Source organism: Pelobates fuscus, chromosome 5 (genome assembly GCF_036172605.1).
Source record: "Pelobates fuscus isolate aPelFus1 chromosome 5, aPelFus1.pri, whole genome shotgun sequence".
Taxonomy (NCBI): Eukaryota; Metazoa; Chordata; class Amphibia; order Anura; family Pelobatidae; genus Pelobates; species Pelobates fuscus.
The window spans coordinates 179,783,312-179,806,373 of NC_086321.1; the positions used below are offsets into that span (position 1 = coordinate 179,783,312).

General features: G+C 40.9%; 1 protein-coding gene and 1 long non-coding RNA gene across 3 annotated transcripts in view; both read right to left on the reverse strand.

The window, feature by feature from the left end:
• LOC134612681 (uncharacterized) overlaps nucleotides 1–23,062 on the reverse strand; it is a 645,290-nt gene that overhangs the window by 189,628 nt on the left and 432,600 nt on the right. The window lies entirely within an intron of this gene.
• Nucleotides 567–22,134, reverse strand: HNRNPC (heterogeneous nuclear ribonucleoprotein C). Of its 2 annotated transcripts, none has more exons than XM_063454795.1 (9): nucleotides 21,943–22,134; nucleotides 7,382–7,411; nucleotides 5,840–6,113; nucleotides 5,096–5,168; nucleotides 4,950–4,997; nucleotides 2,435–2,589; nucleotides 2,194–2,304; nucleotides 1,921–2,057; nucleotides 567–820 (listed from the first exon to the last, which is right to left on the reverse strand). In XM_063454795.1, exons 3-9 carry the CDS (start codon nucleotides 6,081–6,083, stop codon nucleotides 740–742), a joined length of 849 nt encoding a protein of 282 aa, XP_063310865.1. In that variant the 5' UTR covers nucleotides 6,084–6,113; nucleotides 7,382–7,411; nucleotides 21,943–22,134; the 3' UTR covers nucleotides 567–739. The 2 variants fall into 2 exon arrangements, with proteins under 2 accessions (XP_063310865.1, XP_063310864.1); XM_063454794.1 differs by having other exon boundaries at nucleotides 5,090–5,168.

The following is a 23,062-nucleotide window of genomic DNA, read 5'->3' on the forward strand; positions in this document are numbered from 1 at the left end:
AAAATCCGATTATATGGGGAGAAGTGAAGATGCTGGATTAAAGGTCATCGAATCGGCAGGCAACAAAATGGTTAGTTGGCAAAATTGTTAAAGAAACAAATTTACAATTTAGTAGATTATACCCACAAAGACAACATGCATTTGTTTTTGCAGGCTTTCTTTGAGTGTATATGAATAAACAGCTGCAATGTAATATAGCCCTTACTGATCCATTTTAGATTGTTAAATAAAGATAGATTAGGAGTTATTTTTTGAGTATTTTATTTTTTCATCAGGACCCTTTTTTGTCCACACCCTAGCTTTTACTGATGTATGAGACTAGATAAGTCCAATATGGGGTAAGTTTTTGGATATTATTTTCAGGTGTTTATATTTTGTATATGTAGCATATTAGTTGCTCCCGCTCATTGAGAGTATTGATACCACTGATACATTGCCATTGTATTTGCAGTTTCTTGTATACATTCCATTTCCCTGGGCTTATTTTTTTATTATATAAAGACACACTAAAATATTGAAAAGTAGATTGTCGTAATTTTGACCAACAAATTGCCAGACAGGACGAGTTAAAAACAATACACTTTTATTCTAGAAGTCGCAAAGAGGTATCAAAATGAAAAGGAGGCAGAGGGGAGCAATGGGTGCATATTAAACAAGCTTCAAGAGCATGTGGTGCAACAGAGGAGGCTGAAGGGGTGGAAATATGAACCGACAAGAGACAATAGCAGAGAAAGAAAATTTAAGAATCTTCTTCATTAGCGCTGTCACCTTCATCTTCTCCCTCTTCTGTCTCTTTGTCACCATCTTTAATTTCTTCAAGCTGATAAAAGGAGAAATCAAATCAGTTTGTGTTTCAGATTACAATGTTCATAAATTGGTATTGAATCCTTAAGCTTCAAATAGAATTCCGCTTTACAGTTTGAGCCAGTTCCATTAAGCCTTTTTGAGTCCCAAAGAAGTTTTGAACCACACACGCAGAGATATAGCTCTATCGATGCAACAAATTGTCAAGACACAACAGCTGCTGTTGTGTGAGAAAATGTGCCTTTCATTTTACAAAAAGTGCAGATCTCAATAGAAATTTTTACTTTTATAAATGCACCTTGCTACACAAGTAACAAGTACTGTTATTCCTGGGTGCTTAACCCCTTAAGGACACATGACGTGTGTGACACGTCATGATTCCCTTTTATTCCAGAAGTTTGGTCCTTAAGGGGTTAAGCTCAGTTGAGCTAAACTCAAGAGGCAGCAATTGCTTAGTGCCACTTCCTTGCCCAGGTTTTTCGTTGAGCTGCATTGGGAAGTATAATTGGACCGCCACAGAAAGTCTGGGCCGGGATAGCAGGGCTTGCACAGGCTTCAGACAAGAGATCTGAAACTTTGGCAAGCTGTTTTAGATACATTGTTTTCATTTGTGATGAAACTACTAAACAGCAATCTTTATTTAAATGTGCTGTGGAGTGTCTCTTTAAGAGATTTTAAATAAGTATTTTTACACAGTTATACTTCTAATTATAATGCAAGAGGTCCAAACCTCTTAAAGAGTACACAAGAATTTGTCCTGCAAATAATCACTTATTATAGGTATTATAATGCAGCCAATCGAGGTGATTAGGGTGGAGGCAACAGTCAATCCTGCAGTTTGGTTAAGGGTGTTTTCCCTGCATGTAAAAATAAGGTAAGGGGATAATCATTTTTACGTGGCTAGCCTTTAAAAGCTTACTTTACATACCACAAAGCTACACATAGTTGGCACTCAAATTGGAAATGAGAGACTCAAACAAGTGAAAGACAATATGAAATTTTAAGGCCCTTTTCTTAATACAATGCAAAGATTAAGAGGGACTCTTCCGTACAGCTCACCTTATTTAGCACATTTAGATTAGAACGAAGATAAGAAAATAGAAACCAATTCCTTACCGTGTCTTCTCCTTGTTCGTCATCATCAAGAAGGTCTCCTTCCTCTGCTGAGTCAGCCCCTTCCTCTGCCATCATTTTCACACTGGTTTCCTCTTTCTTTTGAGAACTACTGCTCTGTTCCTCATCTAATTTTGTCTCTGCATTAAAATAAGTTTAGAATTACACAATTATGTCCAGATATGGAAATATTTTACTGCAATATGAAAAGAATACATATGTTGAATAATCTTACAATTACACAAATACATTTATTCTGTTAGCAATGTAGTTTACCTTGTTTAGACTGCTCACGCTCAATTCGCTCTAGACTTTCAAGAAGAGAGTCTACTCTTTGTTTTATTTGACTTAGCTCCTTTTTTATAGTCTGAAGATCATCTCCCTTCACTGTAAAAAGACAAGTTATATGCCATTAACTATAATACATACAAAACGATATGGTACATATCCATTTCATTATAAAGAACATGTTAGCTTGACAAGGTATCACCACATTTTGTTTTTAGCATTAACTCACGTCTACTAGACTTTGAAGATCCACCTCTCTGGCCACTCTTTGAATTGAAGCCACTTTTGCCACGCCTTGATGTATTTCCCGACACTCTCTGGCGCTTTGATGGCACTACAGCTCGGGCAATAGGAGGAGGCGGCGGCACACGAGTTGCTGAATAGCTGACATAGCCAAGGAAGGGAGAATAGCGTAAAGGGACGTGTTTGGAATGCAACTTAATACACATTTCAATTATAATACAGCAGTTACTAGTTAATGCTCAATACATACATAATCTATAACATGTTAAGTTCACTTAATTCGTGACACAATATACAAATACCACAGGCTTTCATAGAGCTTGCTCTGAAATGGTAAACAGCCGTACTGCCCACCACTTGAAAATCCACTGTACTGGTTATGCCAGGAGTACCCTGAAGCCACTACCCATTAGGAATGTAGCAAGAGTTGCAACCTTTGCCACAGATACGGTTGATCATTTATTGTCTGAGCATCAGCTAAACAATCCCAACCAATGAATGAGTAACTTTAGCAAGCACTCATTCAAGAACTGCTAATGAAAGCTGCTGGTGGTGTCACTATACTTTTGGTAGCCAGCTGCAATACCTCAATATGTGCAGTATCTCATACTAAAACCCTGCACATACCAGGTCCTTCCATCATGGCCACTTCAAAACAAGTTAGATTTTTATACATTGAGATTTCTCATTCAGGTCTATACTACTAAAACACACAACACAGTCAGTCACTTTACTTAGCTAGTTCTAAAAAAAAAAAAAAAAAATCCATAATTTTAAGACGCAATTGACCTTCTTGCTACTTCTACAAATGTAATAAAATAAACTTGCCTAGCTACACCCCACCATTATAGCTACTTGTTTCTCTCCATAATTCGCTAGTCTTATTCCCAATGACTCTAGTTAACATGCCTATTAGAGACACTCCAAGTGCACTTTAGTGGTTACAGTACCAGAAGTGATCTCTAATCTGGGGGCCCATGAAGCACCACTCCTGCCCACTTTGCATTAAGTAGCTTACAGCTGCAGGGCTTGGCTCAGGAAAGCTAGCAGGAGATTCCCATTCTCACTTACACCTACAGAGAAAGGTGACTGGTAGACCCCAAGTAAGAAGTCAAACTTAATAAAGGCTATTTACATTGAAAGCGCACAAGAAAACTCATGGCACCATGACCACTATAGCATGCTGTAGTAGTTATGTTGCTTGGAGTACTTTTTAAACTTCGTTAAGACCCAAATAGGATATTACCCATTCAAATATTTTATTCACATGTAATGTGTTAAATATGCATACAATGATCAGCCACAACATTAAAACCACTGACAGTTGAAGTGAATAAAATTGAGTATATCCTTACAATTGCACTTGTCAAGGGGTTGAATATATTAGTCAGCAAGTAAACCATCAGTTCTTGAATTTCATGTGTTTGAAGCAGGAAAAATCTGAGTGACGTTGACAAGTTATAGCTAGATGACTTTATCAGAGCATCTCCAAAAAAAGGCAAATCTTGTGAGGGTGTTCCAGGTATGCAGTGGTTAGTACCTACCAGATGTGGTGCAAGGAAGGACAAACTGAACTGGCATCAGGGTCATGGGTGCACTAGGTCCATTGATACAAACTGGGAGCAAAGGCTAGCCTGTCTAGTCAGATCCCACAGAAGAGCTACTGTAGCTCAAACTGCTGAAAAAAAACCTCAATGCTGGTCATGACAAAGATGTCAGAACACGGACTGCTCAGAGTGTCCATGAGGACCCCTGTCCACGGCCAAAAGCCCAATGTGGACGTGAACATCAGAAAAGGACCACGGAGCAATGCCTGGTCTGATGAATCACATTTTCCTTTTAGATTATGTGGATAGCTGGGTGCGTGTGTATAGTTTTTACCTTGGGAAGAGATGGCAGCAGGATACACTATGTGAAGAAGGCAGGTTGGCAGAGGCAGTGTTATGCGCTAATGCAATGTTCTTCTGGGAAACTTTGGGTTCTAGCATTGATGTTGACATTACTATGTACCACCTACAGACTACGTACACACCTTTATGGAAATGGTGTTCCCCGATGGCAGTGTTCTTTCAGTAGGATAATGCACATTGTTTCAGGGGTTGCCTTAGCTGCCAAATTCCCCAGATGTCATTCTGACTACGCATCTGTGGGATGTGCTGTAACAAATCTGATACATGGATGACTTTTCCCACCTTGCAACAAGCAGGACAATCGGCAGCCAATGTCTTGTTTCAGATACCACAGGACAAGTTCAGAGGAGTACGTGCCCTCTACGCATGACAGCAGTTTTAGTAGCACGAATGGGACCTATATGTTAGGCAGGTGGTTTTAATGTAGTCTGATTAGAGAACATGTTACAGTGGAACAAGTCTGTAGCTCGAATGTAACTCTTTGCTCTGGGTCAGAACACTGACAATTGCCTCCATCCTTGAGGGGTTAACTTACAAGAGTACAGATATTACGGCATACAAGTCATTAATTCTAGCATTGGATCAACATACCTGTCATAATAGTCTCGTTGAAAGTCATAATCCAGATCAAAAGATGACCTAATAAAAAGTCAAGCAGAACAGGTTTGTTTTTTTTAACCCTCCAACTTAAAATTTGTAGTCCAAGACACATTTACACTTAAATTGCCTACCCATACATGTCAGCAGCAGAACGTTTGACACCTCCTCCTTTCCCTCGGTTTGCTTTGGGTTCAGCAGCAAGATTGATATCTGAAATAAGAAATTAACTTAACCACCATTCAACATGTTTTATGTCGTTACTTTCTCTTTGTAAAGGCACAACCTTTTGGTGAGGTTTCGCAGTGGAGAGGGCACACCAAAAAAACAAAAAACCCAACCAACAAGCCCCCCTCCCCCCCCACCACAAACACACACACCAAAAACAGAACAAACTATTTTTGTTTGGCTGTGGATACTAATGTACTGGAGTGGAAGAAACTAAACAAAACCACTTGAGATGCAGTCAATCTAAGAGAAGCACACAGGCAAAAAGGGGAAAAAAAATAGTGCAAGTTAAAATTAATGTTAGCCATTTTAAGCACTGGATAGACCGGTAAAGCAGACTTTGAGCAAACATTAACTCACACAAAGGGTGAGATTAGTGGACACATCGAGATTTGCAGATACAATGCTGTACCAGATTTCAAATACACAGCTGAGAGCAATAAGTATAGATAGAGCATGCATTCTCTTCATTGTATTAAGAAACAAATGCAAACTTCCATTACAGCTCCCCACTCGCAAATTAATGAAATGCCTTGAAATAAAGATTATATTCAAAACATAGTTCATGGGATGAGATAATTTGCCCATGACAGATGCGGAAGTTTTTTATTCCGAACTTGAACCCATTAACCAACACTTTACTTCTACTCACTTACCCAGGACCTGGCCGGCAATCATGCGCCCATCTTCCCCTGCCACTGCAGTACGGGCAGTGCGTTCATTAGCATACTGAACAAAAGCAAAACCCTTGTGCACGGAGCAGCCCACAATCTTGCCATATTTGGAGAAGATGGCTTCCACATCTGCTTTCTTCACCACTAGGGTGTTAAGGTTCCCAATAAACACACGCGAGTTAAGCGAGCGAGGGTCTGTTTTGTTAGTGACGTTGCTCGCCATCATTTTTACACCCTAGGGAAGCAACAGTGTCGCCTAGAGGAAGGGAAAAACACAATAAGGTGGCAACAGAATAAATAATTGGATGAGGGATAAGGCAAGGAGCATGCCTAAATGGAGTATTGTGAAAAGTCGGCTAAGAAAAAAAAAATATCTATATATAGAAAAGGCAAATTGCAGAGTAACTCATGAAGAAACTTTTCAGAAAGTTTCTGGAAGAGAAAAAAAAGCCAAGATGAATACAGGAACAAAATCTTCAGAGTGTCTCAGACTGCTATGTAGTTTAGTGATTGGGGGAAACAAACCAAAAAAAAAAAACAAAACTTGGAAGTGTATTCCTTCACTGTGGTAAAAAGGGGAGTTCCATCTTAGAACAAGACAAAATTTAGCCAGTAAACTAAATGCATATTTGGAAAAACAGACAGCAGCAAAAGGCATGTGAATGGCAACACAGTCTAAAAATGTGTTCTTTGACAAGTGGTCTAAAAGTAGAACAAAGGACAACCAAAAAAAAATAAAAAAATAAAAAATAAAAGGAAATAGATTGAAAAGAAAAAAAATTCAATGAAGTTCACAGGAACTATTACAAATTAGGATAGTAGTGAAACTTTAACAGGAGATATATATATCTATCTTAATTTTACCTCATTAACTATTCTTACCATGAGAAAGAAGAACTGGATGCCAAACATCTTGCTCCACTCTTTGCTGCTGGCTGCCAGCGATGGGGCAAAGGGATGAAAGGGAGGGAATGGGGCAGGAATAGGGTAGGGCCTGAATGATCGGAAATTAAATTGGCAATAGAATGCAGACTACAGGGGATATTTAATAGAGAGAGTACTATTTAAAATAAAAAATAACCCAACTACATACAGTAGAGTTAGAATATACACTATGAGAAAAAATAAAAAAATTCTAGGTGTGTGGTAAAACAAAAGCAGAAAAATAAAAATATACTCGAACTACACAATGAAATATTTGTCAACGGAATAGAAAGCATGGTGAGAAACATTAAACTAGCACAAAAATGCCCACAATAAAAAAAAATATATAAAAAATAAAAATATAGAAAGCCTCTCCTTCCCAATCCAACCCCCACCTCCCCCCAACCAGGAAAATTTAAAATCAATAGGAAAAATTAGCATCAGTATTAATACTCATACATAAATACTAAAAAAAATATGTAAAAACAAAAATAAAAAAATAAAAAAATCAGAAATACAGCAGCAACATGTTCAAAAGGAGACCAGTAAGGCAGAAAAATGTCGAAAAATTAAAAACAAAAAAGGAAAAGCATGACTTACTGTAGTAGACGTTTCAAAAAAAATTCTTCGCTGTGAAAAAAAAGGGGAAAAAATTATGAAAATTATCCAAGTTAGAAAAAAAAAAAGGAATAATTGTTTAAAAAGTCCAATTAAAAATTTTAGCAATTCTTAAAAATGTTATTTTCAATAAAATTCTGAATGTTTTCAACCCCAAAAATTGTACACTGAAGGGAATGGGAAAGTAAGGGTGGGGGAGAGGTGGAAGGCTATCTATTCTCAACTCCTGCATGATAATTTGCTGGTTTGTGTTTTAGGCATACGTTTGTAATAAAAAAATAAATAAAAAATTCCTGCTGGAAAACGTAACCAGCATCTAAACCACATTCATGCTTCTGTACACAAGCCAATAGAAAGGACCAGCACATGGGCACAGTTTTCTCCATATCCACTAAAGCATTCATAAGCATGCTTAGAAATGTCTGGTTATAACTAAGATTATGCTAGATGCATTCAGGAAATGATGAAGAGGTAGGTAGAGGGAGTTCTTATAACACTTAAAAACGGGTGTGGGTAGGAAGGTGGAGAAATTTCGAGAACTGCTCAGCTCACTGGCCTGTGAAAAGGAGAATGGGAGAATAGTTTCAGATAAAAGGGGAACAGGATTCAAGGGCACAGAGGGAAGGGGAAACAAGCAAATAATAAAATAAGCCCATTCCCTTGCAAAAGCAAACGTAAAACCAATTTTGCTGCTGTACATTGTGACCGACAATGTAAAACGACATTAAGTTATAGCATAAGTATGACTAAACCCATTAAGTCAGCAAGCTAATATATAGGAGGAAAGCATGGTCCCAGCAGTTTATGCTTTTCTAGCACACAACCATGTAGGCATGTCTGACAGAAAATTACGGTGACAAAAGCAAACAGAACTTTTAGAGTTAGCGGAGAAGAGGTCAGAACGCTGCTAGCTAGGACTATAGCCGAGCTAGAGAATTTGTTAGTTATTTCGTGAAAATCCTTCCATCAACTGAAAAATAAATTCTCAGAAGGCTGTGACAACAGCATTGCTCCCTAGATTGATAAATGAGTAAACTTCAGCATCATGCTCCTTGCTTGGAGGGTATGTCACCAAAGCACGACCGATAACATTGTGCTGGTGGAGATAGAAGACTTATTGTTCTTTAAAGGGACACTAGTCACCAGAACAACTACAGTTTAAAGTTCTGGTGAGTATAGCAAGTACCTGCAGTCATTCTGCAGTAAAAAAAAAAAGTTTACAATGGTGCCTAGAGACAACTCCAGTGGCAGTCACTCAGACAGCTTCCTGGGTGTAGTACTGATGTCTAGTATCTTTACGCTCTGCATGGAGATGGTGAACTTTTCCCCACAGAGAAGAATTGATTCAATGCATATCGATGATGAGATGCTTTTTGGCCAGTGTGGTGTTTGGTTCCACCTACCACAGGAGAGTATTGGTTGTCTGAGATCGTCTGAGATCTAAATAAACAAAGAAACTGGGTGGGACCAATGCTGGACGACCTATGCGGCGTTGGAATAAAGGCGGGTTTTATGCTCATCTAGAGAGGGTATGGTATATTTATAGTCAAGATAATCAAAAATGTAAATATATATTACAGTGCAAAGTTAACTTGCCAGACAAGTTCAGTTTAAATGCAGATTTGCTATGTTTGTTTCTAGCATTCAAGCACTAAAATTAGTGTCTATAAAGACTTGAGCTTTCCCAAATATCCCATTTTAAAATGCCCAATATATAATTGGTTTCCACTAAATTCAAAGGAAACCATAAAGATGTAATGGGCACACCAAGCTGTCTTCTAAAGAGGAGTTAAAGATAATGGAGGAATTAAGTTCTGAAAAGTGACTGTTTTAGGGATACTAGAGGCTCTAACACTACTTGACCTCAAAGAACTGATCTGTGTGCTGTGCTCTTGACGTGTGGCTCCTGAAATTTAACATTGCAGTTTGGCTTGCATTGTGGGGTTAAGCACACATCTAGTGTAATTTACAGTAAGCCACCAGAAAATGCTTCTGGAGTGAGAACAGAGTCCGACAGTTCTTAATCAACATGTTCATGTATTGCATGATGCCTCTGATGCTCAAAACAGAAGCATTGGACATAATGCTTCTTTAACCCCTTAAGGACACATGACATGTGTCACATGTCATGATTCCCTTTTATTCCAGAAGTTTGGTCCTTAAGGGGTTAAAACAAAGATTTGATTGGCATTTACAATGCTTCTCTACAAATAGGCACTGGATTGGATGAAAAATCTGCACAATGTCAGAATGTTAAAAGAAAAAACTAAAAAAATAGCAGAGAGGGGAGTGACCAGGTTTCAAAATAAAGGGAAGAGTCAGACTGGGGGAAAAACAAACAATTTTGCAAACATGCAGCAGCTATAAACTGTTCTGTGTGAGACCTCTGCCCAAGTTGTGCTAGTGTGCAAAACATTAATACATCGTACAAACCTACAAACCCTGGATAAAATGTATATATCCAGTCTGGAACAAGAGTTACATCTCAGCAAAATGCTGATGGCATATTTCCTCTCCCCAGTGAATGCTGTTTGAGAGTTTAAACTAGCGGTCACCTTCTGTATTTTCTGCAAAGACCCCCCCCAATGGTGACATCGCTGCTTGGTGTGTGGTGACCTGGAAGGGCAGAGGAGGAGGGTTATACTTCCCTCTTGCTGTCCCCTGTATGCACCAACATCTTTGATCTTTAGCTCCTGACACTTTGTCAGGAGCCTAGGTTCTGTTCTCATACAAATGTGCCACAGAGGACAGATCTTTATAAAGGAATCCAGCTTGACCCTCCAGGAGTTCTTGCAATGAGCTTGATAAGGCTTTATTCCCAGAGCGGTCACTAGCAACGGCCGTGTGAAGCAACACAACTTGATGACTGCGGTAGTTCACCCTTTGACATGTTGAGAATTTACCATAAGACAAAAGAAGACCTTCCCTACTTTTTCTTATGATATCTTTTGACTGCGTTGTAACACACCCCACACACCTGAAACATCTAGCTTTAATTTACTGAAATCTCAAATATAGTTGACAAAATTAACAGACACAGAAGCCACATAGGAAAGTTTGAATGTATGGGGCATTCTTCGTGTATTAGGTCCCCAATTCCCCTCTATGAGGAGCACTGGATTGGGATTGGACCATGCCTCCTCCAGGATGTAAGTGGGGAGGAGGGGTGAACAATGACAGCCGCTTTAAATCTAAGATTACTTTGTTGCCATTAATACATTTTAAGAAGTTCATTTCTTTCTTAAAGTGACATAAGTCACCAGAACATCTATAGCTCATTGTAGTTTTTCTGAAGATTGTAGTCAGCCCTTGCAGGCATTTTTAGATGCAAACACTGTTTCCAAAGAAAAGGCAGTGTATACATTAAAGCCTGGTTATACCTAGACACTGTGCAGCACTGCCGTTCAGCACAGAACTTCTCAGTACGAGAGGAAGCTGATAGGCCAGGGCAGTGTGTGGCCCCACCACTGCAATCTCAGCCAATCCAATGCTTTACCAATGATCACTTCTGTTGATGTCGGCCAAAGAGGTGGGCCAGCACAAGCGGCGCTAGAAAAAAAGGCAAGTTTTAAAGGACCACGTAAGCTCATTGAAGTGGTCTGGGAACAGTGTCCCTATTGCACTTAGTGTTGCAATGTAAACAATGCAGTTCCCTGGAACTGCAAGGTTTAAACATTGCACACCAAGTCTACCTCCAGTGGCTATCAGACAGCCACTAGATGTGCTTCCAGGGTCAGTGCTGCATGTTGCTCCAATGCTCTGCATGGAGATGCAGATTGGCCAGCGGGGCATTTTGCTGTGCATGCAGATAGCTTCCCAATGCTTACCTATGGGAAAGCACTGGATTGGAAGTCAATTTTAATAATCTCAGCCAAGGAGGCAGACCTAAGGGCCGCGGGAGGGGAAAAAAAAAAAATACATTAGAGAAAAGGGGGCTGAGGGACTATATAATTATGCAAAGAACACAATCATACCAGAAAAAGCAAGTGCCCCCAATTCACAAGGAAAGGTTTATTTTCCCAATGTTTAAGGTCAGGGTGATCCGAAACACGTAAGGAAGAATTTTATTTCGTTTTCCCTGTTTATGTACCTTGTGGAATAAACCTTCTTTTGGATTGGGAGCACTTTATTTTTCCGTAATTCTCTCCCACCCTATTGCATTATTTCATGGAGGATTTGGAGTCCCTTGCCTGGAGGCCTGACTACCTCACTGTAGGATTTTTCCTTTGACATTTAAATTAATTGGTTTCAAAGTACATTTTTTTTTCTACATAGTTATATTACAGCTATAGTGCCAGAAATACATTGTTATTCTAGTCACTGAAGAAAAGTATTAAGTATAGGAATTCAATTGAACAGAACTATGTAACAGTGTTGTAGAAAAACAAAAACACTTTGCTGGCCTAATGTGTTCAAACAAACCTAAGCAGATGGTACAGTGACACTTTTCAGTGTTGCAGTTTTTTTCCCCAGCAGCAAAAAAGGTTGTTACAGCAAGACTTTAATATGATTAATAAGGTAGTAATATCCACAACTTTTTTTGTTTTGTTACATAAATCAATTCATGCAAATAACCCCTTCATCCATTTTACAAAGTGGTCCCTAATAGAGAGCAACCCTTTGTGTTTGAGTGGCTTCTTAGCTTTCTCATATGGTTTCCTTTTCTCTTCCTCTTTCAGAAACTGCTTTTCTGATCTATTTCCTTTTAAAACATAATGTATTTTTCCAATGCTTGACAATCTTTACCAAGAGTTGAGCTTAAAGGGACAACAGAATTACAACTTAGTTTAATGATTTTGGTGTCTATAGCCTGTGCCTGCAGAGTTTATAGTGTAACCACACTGCCTTTTAAGAGAAAAGTCAGTGTTCACATTACTGCCTAGCAACATCTCTAGTGGCGGTCACTCAGACTGTCACTAGAGGTGCTTCCTGTGTCAGTGCTGCAAGGGGGGGGGGGGGGTGGTACCTTAATCTTGATTTTCGTCAACTATATAGTGTCAGAAATACAGGTTTGCGTTCCTGACACTAGTGTTTCTTTAAGGCATGGGACAAGTTCCACTTCCTTTGTTTAGAGTATAGCTAGCTTTTAGTGCTACCCTTTGTCAAGATTGACAAGCATAGGAAAAACACACAAGGAAAAATAGTCCCTACTTTGTAGTATGTGTTAAAGAGAAGGATCTGAAATCGGAAACATGAGAAAGGTAAGTTTGAAGTGACAGACATTTTAGCTTCTACCGGTTTAATTTAGCATATTTACCAATTAGACAGACACCCCCTAAACAAACTAGTATATTAAAAAAAAAAGCAGTCTATTATAACATTTGGGATGAACTCATATGAGGTTTAAACATATGAATTCTTTTTAATTTTGGTTTCCTAGCTGTATGAAGTAAGGGACACAATAGTAACAAAATGATCAGGAATACATCACAGGAAAGGGCAAAACAATTTTCACTGTTCATCATAGCTATCCAACCTGTCTCATTTGCAAGAATGGATGATACTTTTATAACAAATAGCTAAACATTTTGTGCATTTCATGAAAACAACCCCAAAGTAAACATGTGGTGTCAGGGGAGGGAGAGAGTGGACAACGAGGTAGACATACTTACATTATAAAAGCACCATGACCACTCTTTAGTAATTTAAAGTCTGCATGTGCAATGTCAGAGTATGAAATGCTGCACATAAAGATTTTAAGAACATTGTTTTCTGTAGGTGTCATCACCTTGTGAAGTATTAGCCGGGAACAAAACAGGAACACACTCCAATAAGTGTTCTTAAACACACACAATGATGTATTATGGTCTACTTTGCCTTAAAATATAAATATTGCTTAATAAAAATTAAAACAGAACATGAGCATGTGGGAACGGTCAACTGTTAATTAAACATCAACTTGTCCATGCTACAGAGCCATTTGCGTTTTAGGTTAATTGAAGAACAAAGTATTTGAAACGGTGTGCAGAAAGATAAAATAATCTTGAATTTTCATTGTAAGATTAAAACAAAACTGAGAAAAAGAGGGTTTAAGTTTGTTTAGAATATAAGTGAATTTAAAAGATAAATAGGATAGTGTCCCTTTAACAGAGACACAAAACATATGCCCACATTATTCTGAGAAGCTTCACGTAAAGAGACACTGTAGGCACTAAAACCATTTTCATTGAATTTGTGATAGTGTCCCGAGTACCCTGAAAGCTCCCCCATTCAGTTTGAAAGCATTTTCAAACAGTTTAACACATTAATATAAGGGTGCCCTGCCACTCATAGCTTTCCCCTGTTGGGTGTATGGCAAATGCAGAGATTACGCTTCTTTATATCCATACCAACAGTGGGTACTGTGAGGCTGAAAGTGGACAGGTGACACTTCCAGTCAATCACAGCCACCCATTGCTGCACAGTTTAACCCCTTAAAGGGACTCTCCAGTGCCAGGAAGACAAATAGTTTTCCTGGCACTGCAGGTCCCCTCTCCCTCCCACCCCGGTTGCTGAGATGTCAAAACCCAACTTACCAGAGGCAGCGACGGTGTCCCTTGGCGCTGCTTCTGGGTCCGCCACACTCCTCCCAGTCACCACGCCCGCCGGCGGGGGAGACCGTTCACGTCTGCCGGCGACCTAATGCGCATGCGCGGCAATGCCACGCACTCGCATTAGACCTCTCCTAAGGAAAGCATTGAAAAAGCTTTCCTATGGGGATTTTAGCAACGCTGGAGGTGCTATGAAGCAGGAAGTGCCCTCCTCTAGTGGCTTTCTAGTAGACAGCCACTAGGAGGACTTAACCCTGCAAGGTAATTATTGCAGTTTATGAAAACTGCAATAATTACACTTGCATGGTTAAGTTAAGGGTAGTGGGAATTGGCACCCAGACCACTCCAATGGGCAGAAGTGGTCTGGGTGTCCCTTTAAGGACAACTTCATGAATAAAAGGGAATCATGTCCTTAAGGGGTTAATTCTACATGATTGGTTAAAGTATAGTCAGTTCCTGCAGACTTCAATGTTAACACTGCCATTTCAGAGAAAAGGCAGTGTTAACATTACCACCTAGGAGCACATCTAGCGGCCACTCCTCAGACAATGTGCAGCACTGACGTTCACAGTCTCCATGCTGAACTTTCCCCATAGAGATGCATTGATTCAATATATCTATGAGGAGATGCTGATTGGCCTTTGGCTAAGCCCCACCCCCTTGGCTGAGATCTTTAGAATTGACAATCTTAGCCAATCCAATGCTCTCCTAGTGTTTTTAACACTAAGGTCAGGAATACACATTTGTGTTCCTGACCTGTTAAAAAAAAAACCAAAAAAAAAAACACACACATTAAAAAGATAGAGCAAGAGGAGTTTAGATACTATAGCCACTTCAATGAGATGAAACCATTACAGTAAAAGGCATGAAGGAAATCTTACTTATGACATCTTTAGAAGGGCATTCACTCCAAGCATCATATACTATTTATTGTGCAGAGTCCCTGGTGCCATCTTCTACAAGACTGCAGCACTGATCTGGGTGCCCTGGGCATCTGCACTGCACAGTTTTCAATGTGATTATTAACACAAGTTTTCATGCAACTTTAGCGATATCAACTTTGTGCAACTTTACAGATCACTCACTAGACAAAAGTGACCTTTATCAGGGAAAAGTGTTAGAGAACTCTTGGCACGATAACCACTTTGTGATCTGCCCACTTTATGGTGCTTGGAGTGCTCCAAAGTTCTTAAATACTAGTGCACACACTTCTACTGTTGTATTATCAATTATACTAAGGAACAAAATAAGTCATGCAATGTCAGGAGCCAGTGTCCCTGTTGTACTCCGGTGCATGCACAAGATTATAACAGATCCACGGAGGATACTCCATAGAACATACGATGCAATGGGTAAAAAGCATTTCCCTTCCTATGCAGCTGTTACACTAGTTGTGTGATTGAAAACTGTCCTATTACCCTTCATAAAAAAGTAATTTTTCTGATTGTGTTGGGATTTTAATGATTCAAGATAATTCCAAAGTGGTCAGAATATATCACAAATCTAGCTTCATGAAATAATGTTAAAGGATCACTATAGGGTCAGAACACAAACCTGTATTCCTGACCCTATAGTGCTAAACCCACCATTTAGGTGGCTTGCAGTTTCTCGGCCCCCCTATAAAAGTTTAAAACTCACCTTATTTCCAAAGCTGTGCGGGTCTGCCCTTTTGTGACATCAAAAGGGCAGATTTTAGCCAAGCCCATGCTTTCCCCAATTGGCTAAAATCAGCACAGGGGCGGGGCCAAAAGCGGTTTTGGCCTATCAGGACCTCCTCATTATGATGCATTCAATCAATGCATCTCTGAGGAAAATTTAGCGTCTCCATGCAGAGCGTGGGAATGCTGAATAGCAGGGCTGCTTACTGTGCTGCCCTGGGCCAGAAAGCCCCTCCAGTGGCCATCTAACAGGTGTCACTAGGGGCAATGTTTACATGAAAATGCATGAAGGGAGCCATTATGCTTACCAGAACAACTAAATTAAGCTGTAGTCCTGGTGACTATAGTGTCCCTTTAAGTAATAGATCCACTTTAAAATATTTTAGGAACTGGTTTGACAATTGTAAAGATGTGGTTTATCATAGCAAAGCTTACCACTTGAAGAAAAAAATAATAAAAAAAAAACGTTCTTAAAAAGGTTTTCCCAAGCACCATGATCACTTCAGTGCTTTAAAGTGGTCATAGTGCCTGAAAGCTATATTATTGGGGTGTCATTAGCATTATCAATGCTTTCCTATGGATGCTTGCGTGCTCTCACTGATTTTCACAGTGAGAATCATGCAAGCGCCTCTAGCGGCTGTCAGTGAGACAGCCACTAGAGGATTTGGAGGCTGGATTAACCCTAGCTGGACCTGGCACCCAGACCACTGCATTAAGCTGAAGTGGTCTGGGTGCCTAGAGTGGTCCTTTAAGGCAAGCTCCACTTTGTCAAGTCACAAACTCGCCTGCCCATGTCCTCCATACTCATGTAGCTCTATAGTTCTTAGAGAATTGAGGTGTAAGATTTGAAATGCGTGGTGCCAGACTACCTACACATACCCACCCATGATCGTGCTTGCTTTAACTAGTATGGTATGTGGACATCAACTACTCATTTTGTTAGCCCTGTACAGCCAAGGGGAAAAAAGTACACCCTCTTTGAATTCTAGTTTTACATATCAGGACATAATTATCTGTTTCTTAGCAGGTCTTAAAATTAGGTCAATACACACCAAGTCACGATTTAAAGGACAAGTATAGGTACCCAGATCACTTCAGCTTAAAGTGGTCTGGGTGCCAGGGCCATCTAGGATTGACCCTTTCTGCTGTAAACAGCAGTTTCTCTATGGGGAGGAGATTCCCCAGCGCTGAGGGAGCTTGGCGCTGGAAAAAAGGTAAGGGACTAACCCCACCCTCACCCTAGAGCCCGGCAGGAGGGGGGCCCAGAGGGTGAGGGGGACCCAAACAAGTGTTTTCCTGGCACTATAGTGGTCCTTTAACACAAACGGCAGGTGTGAAAAAACTAAGTATATCCTTGCTGCTTCCATAAGAATTAAAAGGTTCACTATAGTCACCAAGATATTTGCTTAATGAAGTAGTTTTGACGTATAGATCATGGCCCTGCAGTCTCACTGCCTTCCTAGACACTTCATGTAAAGAGTTACCTAAATGTTTACACTTCAAACATTAGATCTAATTTTACAGGAAGTGTTTAGGAAGGCTGTGCAAGTAACATACAGTGGGGTGTGCCATGGGCTGCATAAACAAGAGATTTAAAGGACCACTCTAGTGCCAGGAAAACATACTCGTTTTCCTGGCACTAGAGTACCCTGAGGGTGCCCCCACCCTCAGGGACCCCCTCCCGCCGGGCTCTGGAGAGAGGAAGGGGTTAAACTTACCTCTTTTTCCAGCGCCGGGCGGGGAGCTTTCCTCCTCCTCTCCATCTTGATCGCGACGTCATCGGCTGAATGCGCATGCGCGGCAGGAGCCGCGCTCGCATTCAGCCGGTCGCATAGGAAAGCATTTACAATGCTTTCCTATGGACGCTTGCGTGCTCTCACTGTGATTTTCACAGTGAGAAGCACGCAAGCGCCTCTAGCGGCTGTCAATGAGACAGCCACTAGAGGACTTGGAGGCTGGATTAACCCTCATTATAAACATAGCAGTTTCTCTGAAACTGCTATGTTTATAAAAAAAAGGGTTAATCCTAGAGATACCTGGCACCCAGACCACTTCATTAAGCTGAAGTCGTCTGGGTGCCTAGAGTGGTCCTTTAACTTCTAAAATGGCAGAGAATTGAGCTGTGAGACTGCAAGGGCGTGATCTATACTCCAGAACAGCTTAATTAAGCGAAAGTTGTTTTGGTGACTATATAGCGTCCCTTTAAAGTAAGTTAAATCTGTTTGAAAATTAAACCATTTTGGTTTCATGCAGGTTGTGTCTGTCACAGACCATGGAAGTGTGGCTAGGGCTGCATAAAACAGAAACAAAACATAGTTAACTCCTAAAATGGCAGTGAACTGAGCTGTGAGACTTTGGAGGCTCTATACACAGACTGCTTCATTGGGCTAAAGCTGTTTTAGTGACTTGACCCGCTAAGAGTCAAAGTTGTAGACCGGTGTTGATAATCAAATGACATTGATTAGCTGATAGTCAGCAAGCAAGACCACCTCTATAAATGCCAAATATCTAGCAGTTTGCTGGTCTGGAGCATGTGTGTGATAACACAATGCCATTTAGGAAAGACATGATCTTACAGAAGCAATTGTTGCTGCCTAAACTGTGAAGGGTTATAAGGCAAAATGCAAACGATTTAAAGTCCATAATTCTACAGTGAGAAAACATTCAAGTTGTCAATCTTCTCAGGAGTAGACGTCCTATCAATTTCACCCAAATAGACTGTGCAATGCTCAGAAATTGAAAAAACAAAACGCTGAAGTACGCTACAATTATAAAAAAATTAAAACTGAACTAGACAATTTCCTACAGTATTTCCACATGTCCTTATGTACTCATGATATTGCTTGATGCAGATACAACCATAACTGTTCTAATGTCATGCATGCTTAATCTATGCGACAATAAAAACAGGACTTGGAATCTTGCAGTTATTGAGTCAACCATGAACTCCTCTGTATACCAAAGTATTCTAGTCACATAAAAAAGGACGATACCAAGCACGCTAGCAAAGTCTATAAACAAAATGGCTTAAAAATAAAGCAGCAAGATGTTGCAATGGACCAAAGTCCAGACCTCAACCCAATTGAAATGCTGTGGTGGGACCTCAAGAGAAGTGTGCATAAACAAGTGCCACCAAACCTTAAAGGACCACTCTAGTGCCAGGAAAACACTAGTTTTCCTGGCACTAGAGTGCCCTGAGGGGGCCCCCACCCTCAGGGACCCATTCCCGCCAGGCTCTGGGGGGAGGAAGGGGTTAAACTTACCTCTTTCTCCAGCGCCGGGCGGGGAGCTTTCCTCCTCCTCTCCTTCCGACGTCATCGGCTGAATGCGCATGCGCGGCAGGAGCCGCGCTCGCATTCAGCCGGTCGCATAGGAAAGCATTCATAATGCTTTCCTATGGACGCTTGCGTGCTCTCACTGATTTTCACAGTGAGAAGCACGCAAGCGCCTCTAGCGGCTGCCAATGAGACAGCCACTAGAGGCTCTGGAGGCTGACTTAACCCTCAGTATAAACATAGCAGTTTCTGTGAAACTGCTATGTTTATTTAAAAAAAAAAAAAATGGTAAAAGCTAGCTGGACCTGGCACCCAGACCACTTCATTAAGCTGAAGTGGTCTGGGTGCCTAGAGTGGTCCTTTACTGATGCATCACAAGAGTGGGCCAAAATTCCTCCACAACCATGTGAGAGACTGAGTCATACAGAAAACAATTACTTCAAATTATTGCTGTTAGTTTGTTAAATAATGTCACATGTTCACCTGTGGTTGTATTTACCTTATTTTAAGACCAGCTAAGGAACAAATTGTTATTAAGCCCTGATATTTAAAATCATAAAATTTCACCCATCACCATTTACCATTCGCTTCCTGTGCCATCTGTAAAAAAACATTTTTCCTCGTAGACAATATTTAATATAAAAGTCAAAAAAAATATTTTAAAAAGTATACTGGATTATCCAACTTACTGAAGGATACGCATAACACCTGCTTTGTTTTAACAGCTATCTATACAGTGGAGAGTTTTTGTTGTACATCAGATAATTCAGGGCATTTCCAACCCTGTATATTCACATCAGGTTCCCACATACAGCTTTACCAGCCTTCTGCACACTGGCAACAAACAAACAAAGATGAGCCCTCCCCACCTCCATATCCCCTTAATAATCCTCTTTAAATTCTATTTTCCACCTTCCTAATGCCGGCTCAGATTGCGTGCATCTGCTCTGAGCCAGGAAAACTGACCATGAGATGCATGCGATTGCACCACACGAGGCACTGGCCAACATCAGGTGGGGGCATGGAAGACTGCTCGAAGCTTCGCCTGCTGCTGGGTTCCAGACAAGGAAACAAAACAATCAAATGTAGAAAACACACCTCTCACTGGAACCAGCAAGGAATAGCCATTCGGAACCATAACCACTTCATCTAATCAAAACCGCTATAGAGGCTGGTATCTCCTACTGTTGAGTGCAAAACCATTTTGATAGCTTTTACAGAGTCCCCACCACCCAGCCCATTTCAACTGCTCAGACTAGCTATGGATGTCAGTGATAGCCTGAGAGGGTCAGTCACTCCTATCCATCACAGACATGAATTAGAATGGCTCATGTGGCAGTGCAGTAATTGTCCATACCCCCTTAGGTGACAACAGGCAGCCAGAGTCGAACCACTCCAGGCACCTTATCACGATCAATATGAAGTGGTTATGGTTTTTAGAGTATTAAAGGACACTAGTCACCAAAACAACTTTAGCTTAACCAGTTTGGGAGTATAGATCATGTCTCTGAAGCATCACTGCCTAATTAACTGCCTTGATTTAAAGTGTAGCTAAAGTGAAAGGAAATCACTTGTTTTCCTAGCACGACAGCTTCCCCTTCATCAAGGCAGCCCTTCTGTCAGTTAACGGGGTGCACCGCCAATGTCCCTTGGCGCTGGCCAAGGTTCGACTTCTCTCCTGACGTCAGAGGGGAGACCTAATGTGCATATCTGGCAATGGCTGCACTGGCATTAGGATTATACAATGCTTTTCTATGGTGACTCCAGTGACACTGGAAGTCCTCATGCATAGCGTGAGGGCTTCATGGAGGACCAAAAGTCATAACAAATTGGTAGACCGCCACTAGAAGTGAAGTTAACCCCTAAAAAGGTATTTAAAATTACCTTGACAAGGTTAAAGGTGCTGGGACACTGCAACCAGACCACTTCAATGATCTGGATGCCTATAGTGCCGCTTTAGATCAATTTAGCTTCTATAGACCTATGTAAGTTGCGTTTTAATCACACACAAGGCTCATCCAGGGTCAAACAATTAACAGAGCAGGAGATAAAAATTCTTATTTAAGCAGTATTTGCAATATAGTAAATGTAACCATTAGATGGCTCTTTACAGGAAGTGTTTAGGAATGCTGTGCAAATCACATGCAGGGGAGGTGTGACTAGGGCTGCATAAACAAAGTGATTTAACTCCTAACTAGCAGAGAATTGAGCAGTATAACTGCAGAGGCATAATCTATACACCAAAACTGATTTTAGCAAGACAAAGTTGTTTTGGCAACTATAGTTTTCCTTTAAAATAAAAATAGTGTGAAAGATCAAAGCCATTAAAAAAAAAACACTAGACACCAGTTGAGGCCTGAAAACAAACAGACAAGACTTACCAACAATACAATGTACACAGCTCTTTCGGATTTGAGTTTTGAACAGTGTATAGTGAAACGAGAAAAAAAAGTGGTTTATTGAATAAATGGGAAGTTAAGGGCTTAGCAATGCTGACCCAGAATACAGCTTGCTATAGCTCCAAAATATGCATCAAGACAAAAAAAAAAATAATATATATATATATATATATATACACACACACCTTACCGGTAGGAGGATCCAATAGACACGTTAGAAATGAGCATCAGCCCCTTTTTAATAGGCATCTCCTAGCACTGTAACGTAGGTTTACACAGTACAACAAACACCACCGGCTACATGTGTTAACCCGCCTAGATTGGATGTGCAGCATGGGGGACCGAACTGACCCACGACACCTTGATAAATTCAGCGATAACCCCCCCCCCCCCCCCCAGCGATATCAGTAGAGGCCTTGCTCACACAGCTACCGCTGCTTTCAGGGTCTGCAAAACACCGTGTGCATTTACCAGTACTAATCCGCTCACAAACATTATCAGCAGCCACAGCCAGTGTGGGGGAATTACAGCCACACAATAACCACTGTACGGGCAGAACAGCATTGTGTTGCAAATCCGATTAATTCACACGATGCGTCGCAGCCTCTTAAAAGGTCTTACATAGGCCTCGCACTGTGCACGTCCCTCAGTAATTAAGGTTACGCCATACCGGTTACTCACCTCCTTTCTTCCCGATGATAGCTGGTGTTGCGGTTGTGACCTGGCGAACTGGACGTCAAACAAGGAATTAGACGATTAAAGCACAGAGAGCAAAGACAATCGTAAAAAATGATTTGGACTGCAGACCGCAAGAGCTACAACCGTCTGCGTCTTTTGCTACAAAATGGCTGCAACCTTATCCGCTCACTGCGCAGCTTGTCTTGGGGAACCTACGTAATTAAAGATTCGAACGCTTATTGGATAGATGGGACGTTCGTCATGTGATTAGCGTGCGGGTACAGCCAATCAGACGTTGCACTTTGTTCTATTGTTACTGATCGCATTAGAAGCCGCCTTCCGTTTTCCACAAGTCCAATCAGAATACAGGATCCGGCAGCGCCGACCGCGGATCTGACCAATGGCAGTTACACAAGCTGTGACGCAGGGGATGGAGGCGGGTCGCTGCTACAGTAATGTGCTTCAAGGCGCCATATTCCGCCTAATGACCTGGCCAATCAAAAAACTGCGCGGGTTATAGTTACTATGGTGATTTGTGGCGTAGTTTCGGAGATATGTATTTTTTTTTCTAACACAACACGGGCTGGGGCGTGCGAAATATATATATATAAATAAATAAATGATGGCTCTAGGCTTGATGCTATCTGGAGCATCTCTCAAGAGACCAGGTCTCTGTTCTCTGCCTGGGGTTGTGTGTTAGTGGCAGTGTGTGTGTGTTTGTGTTAGTGGCAGTGTGTGTGTGTTTGTTTTAGTGGCAGTGTGTGTTTGTGTTAGTGGCAGTGTGTGTGTGTGTGTGTGTGTGTGTTAGTGGCAGTGTGTGTTTGTGTTAGTGGCAGTGTGTGTGTTAGTGGCAGTGTGTGTTTGTGTTAGTGGCTGTGTGTGTTTGTGTTAGTGGCTGTGTGTGTGTGTTAGTGGCAGTGTGTGTGTGTGGTGACTGGATTTTGTGTGTGTGGATCAGTTGAGTGTTTTTCATTTGCCCTCTCCTTCTTACCTTGTGTTATAAAGAGGTATAATCCTTGGTGGTCCTGTGTGGTGCACTCTGAACATGATTGCCAGTGGTTCGGTTGGTCGAGCGTTGTGGTTTGGATGCAGACACTTTAAGATCTCCTTTGCGGTTTTGGCG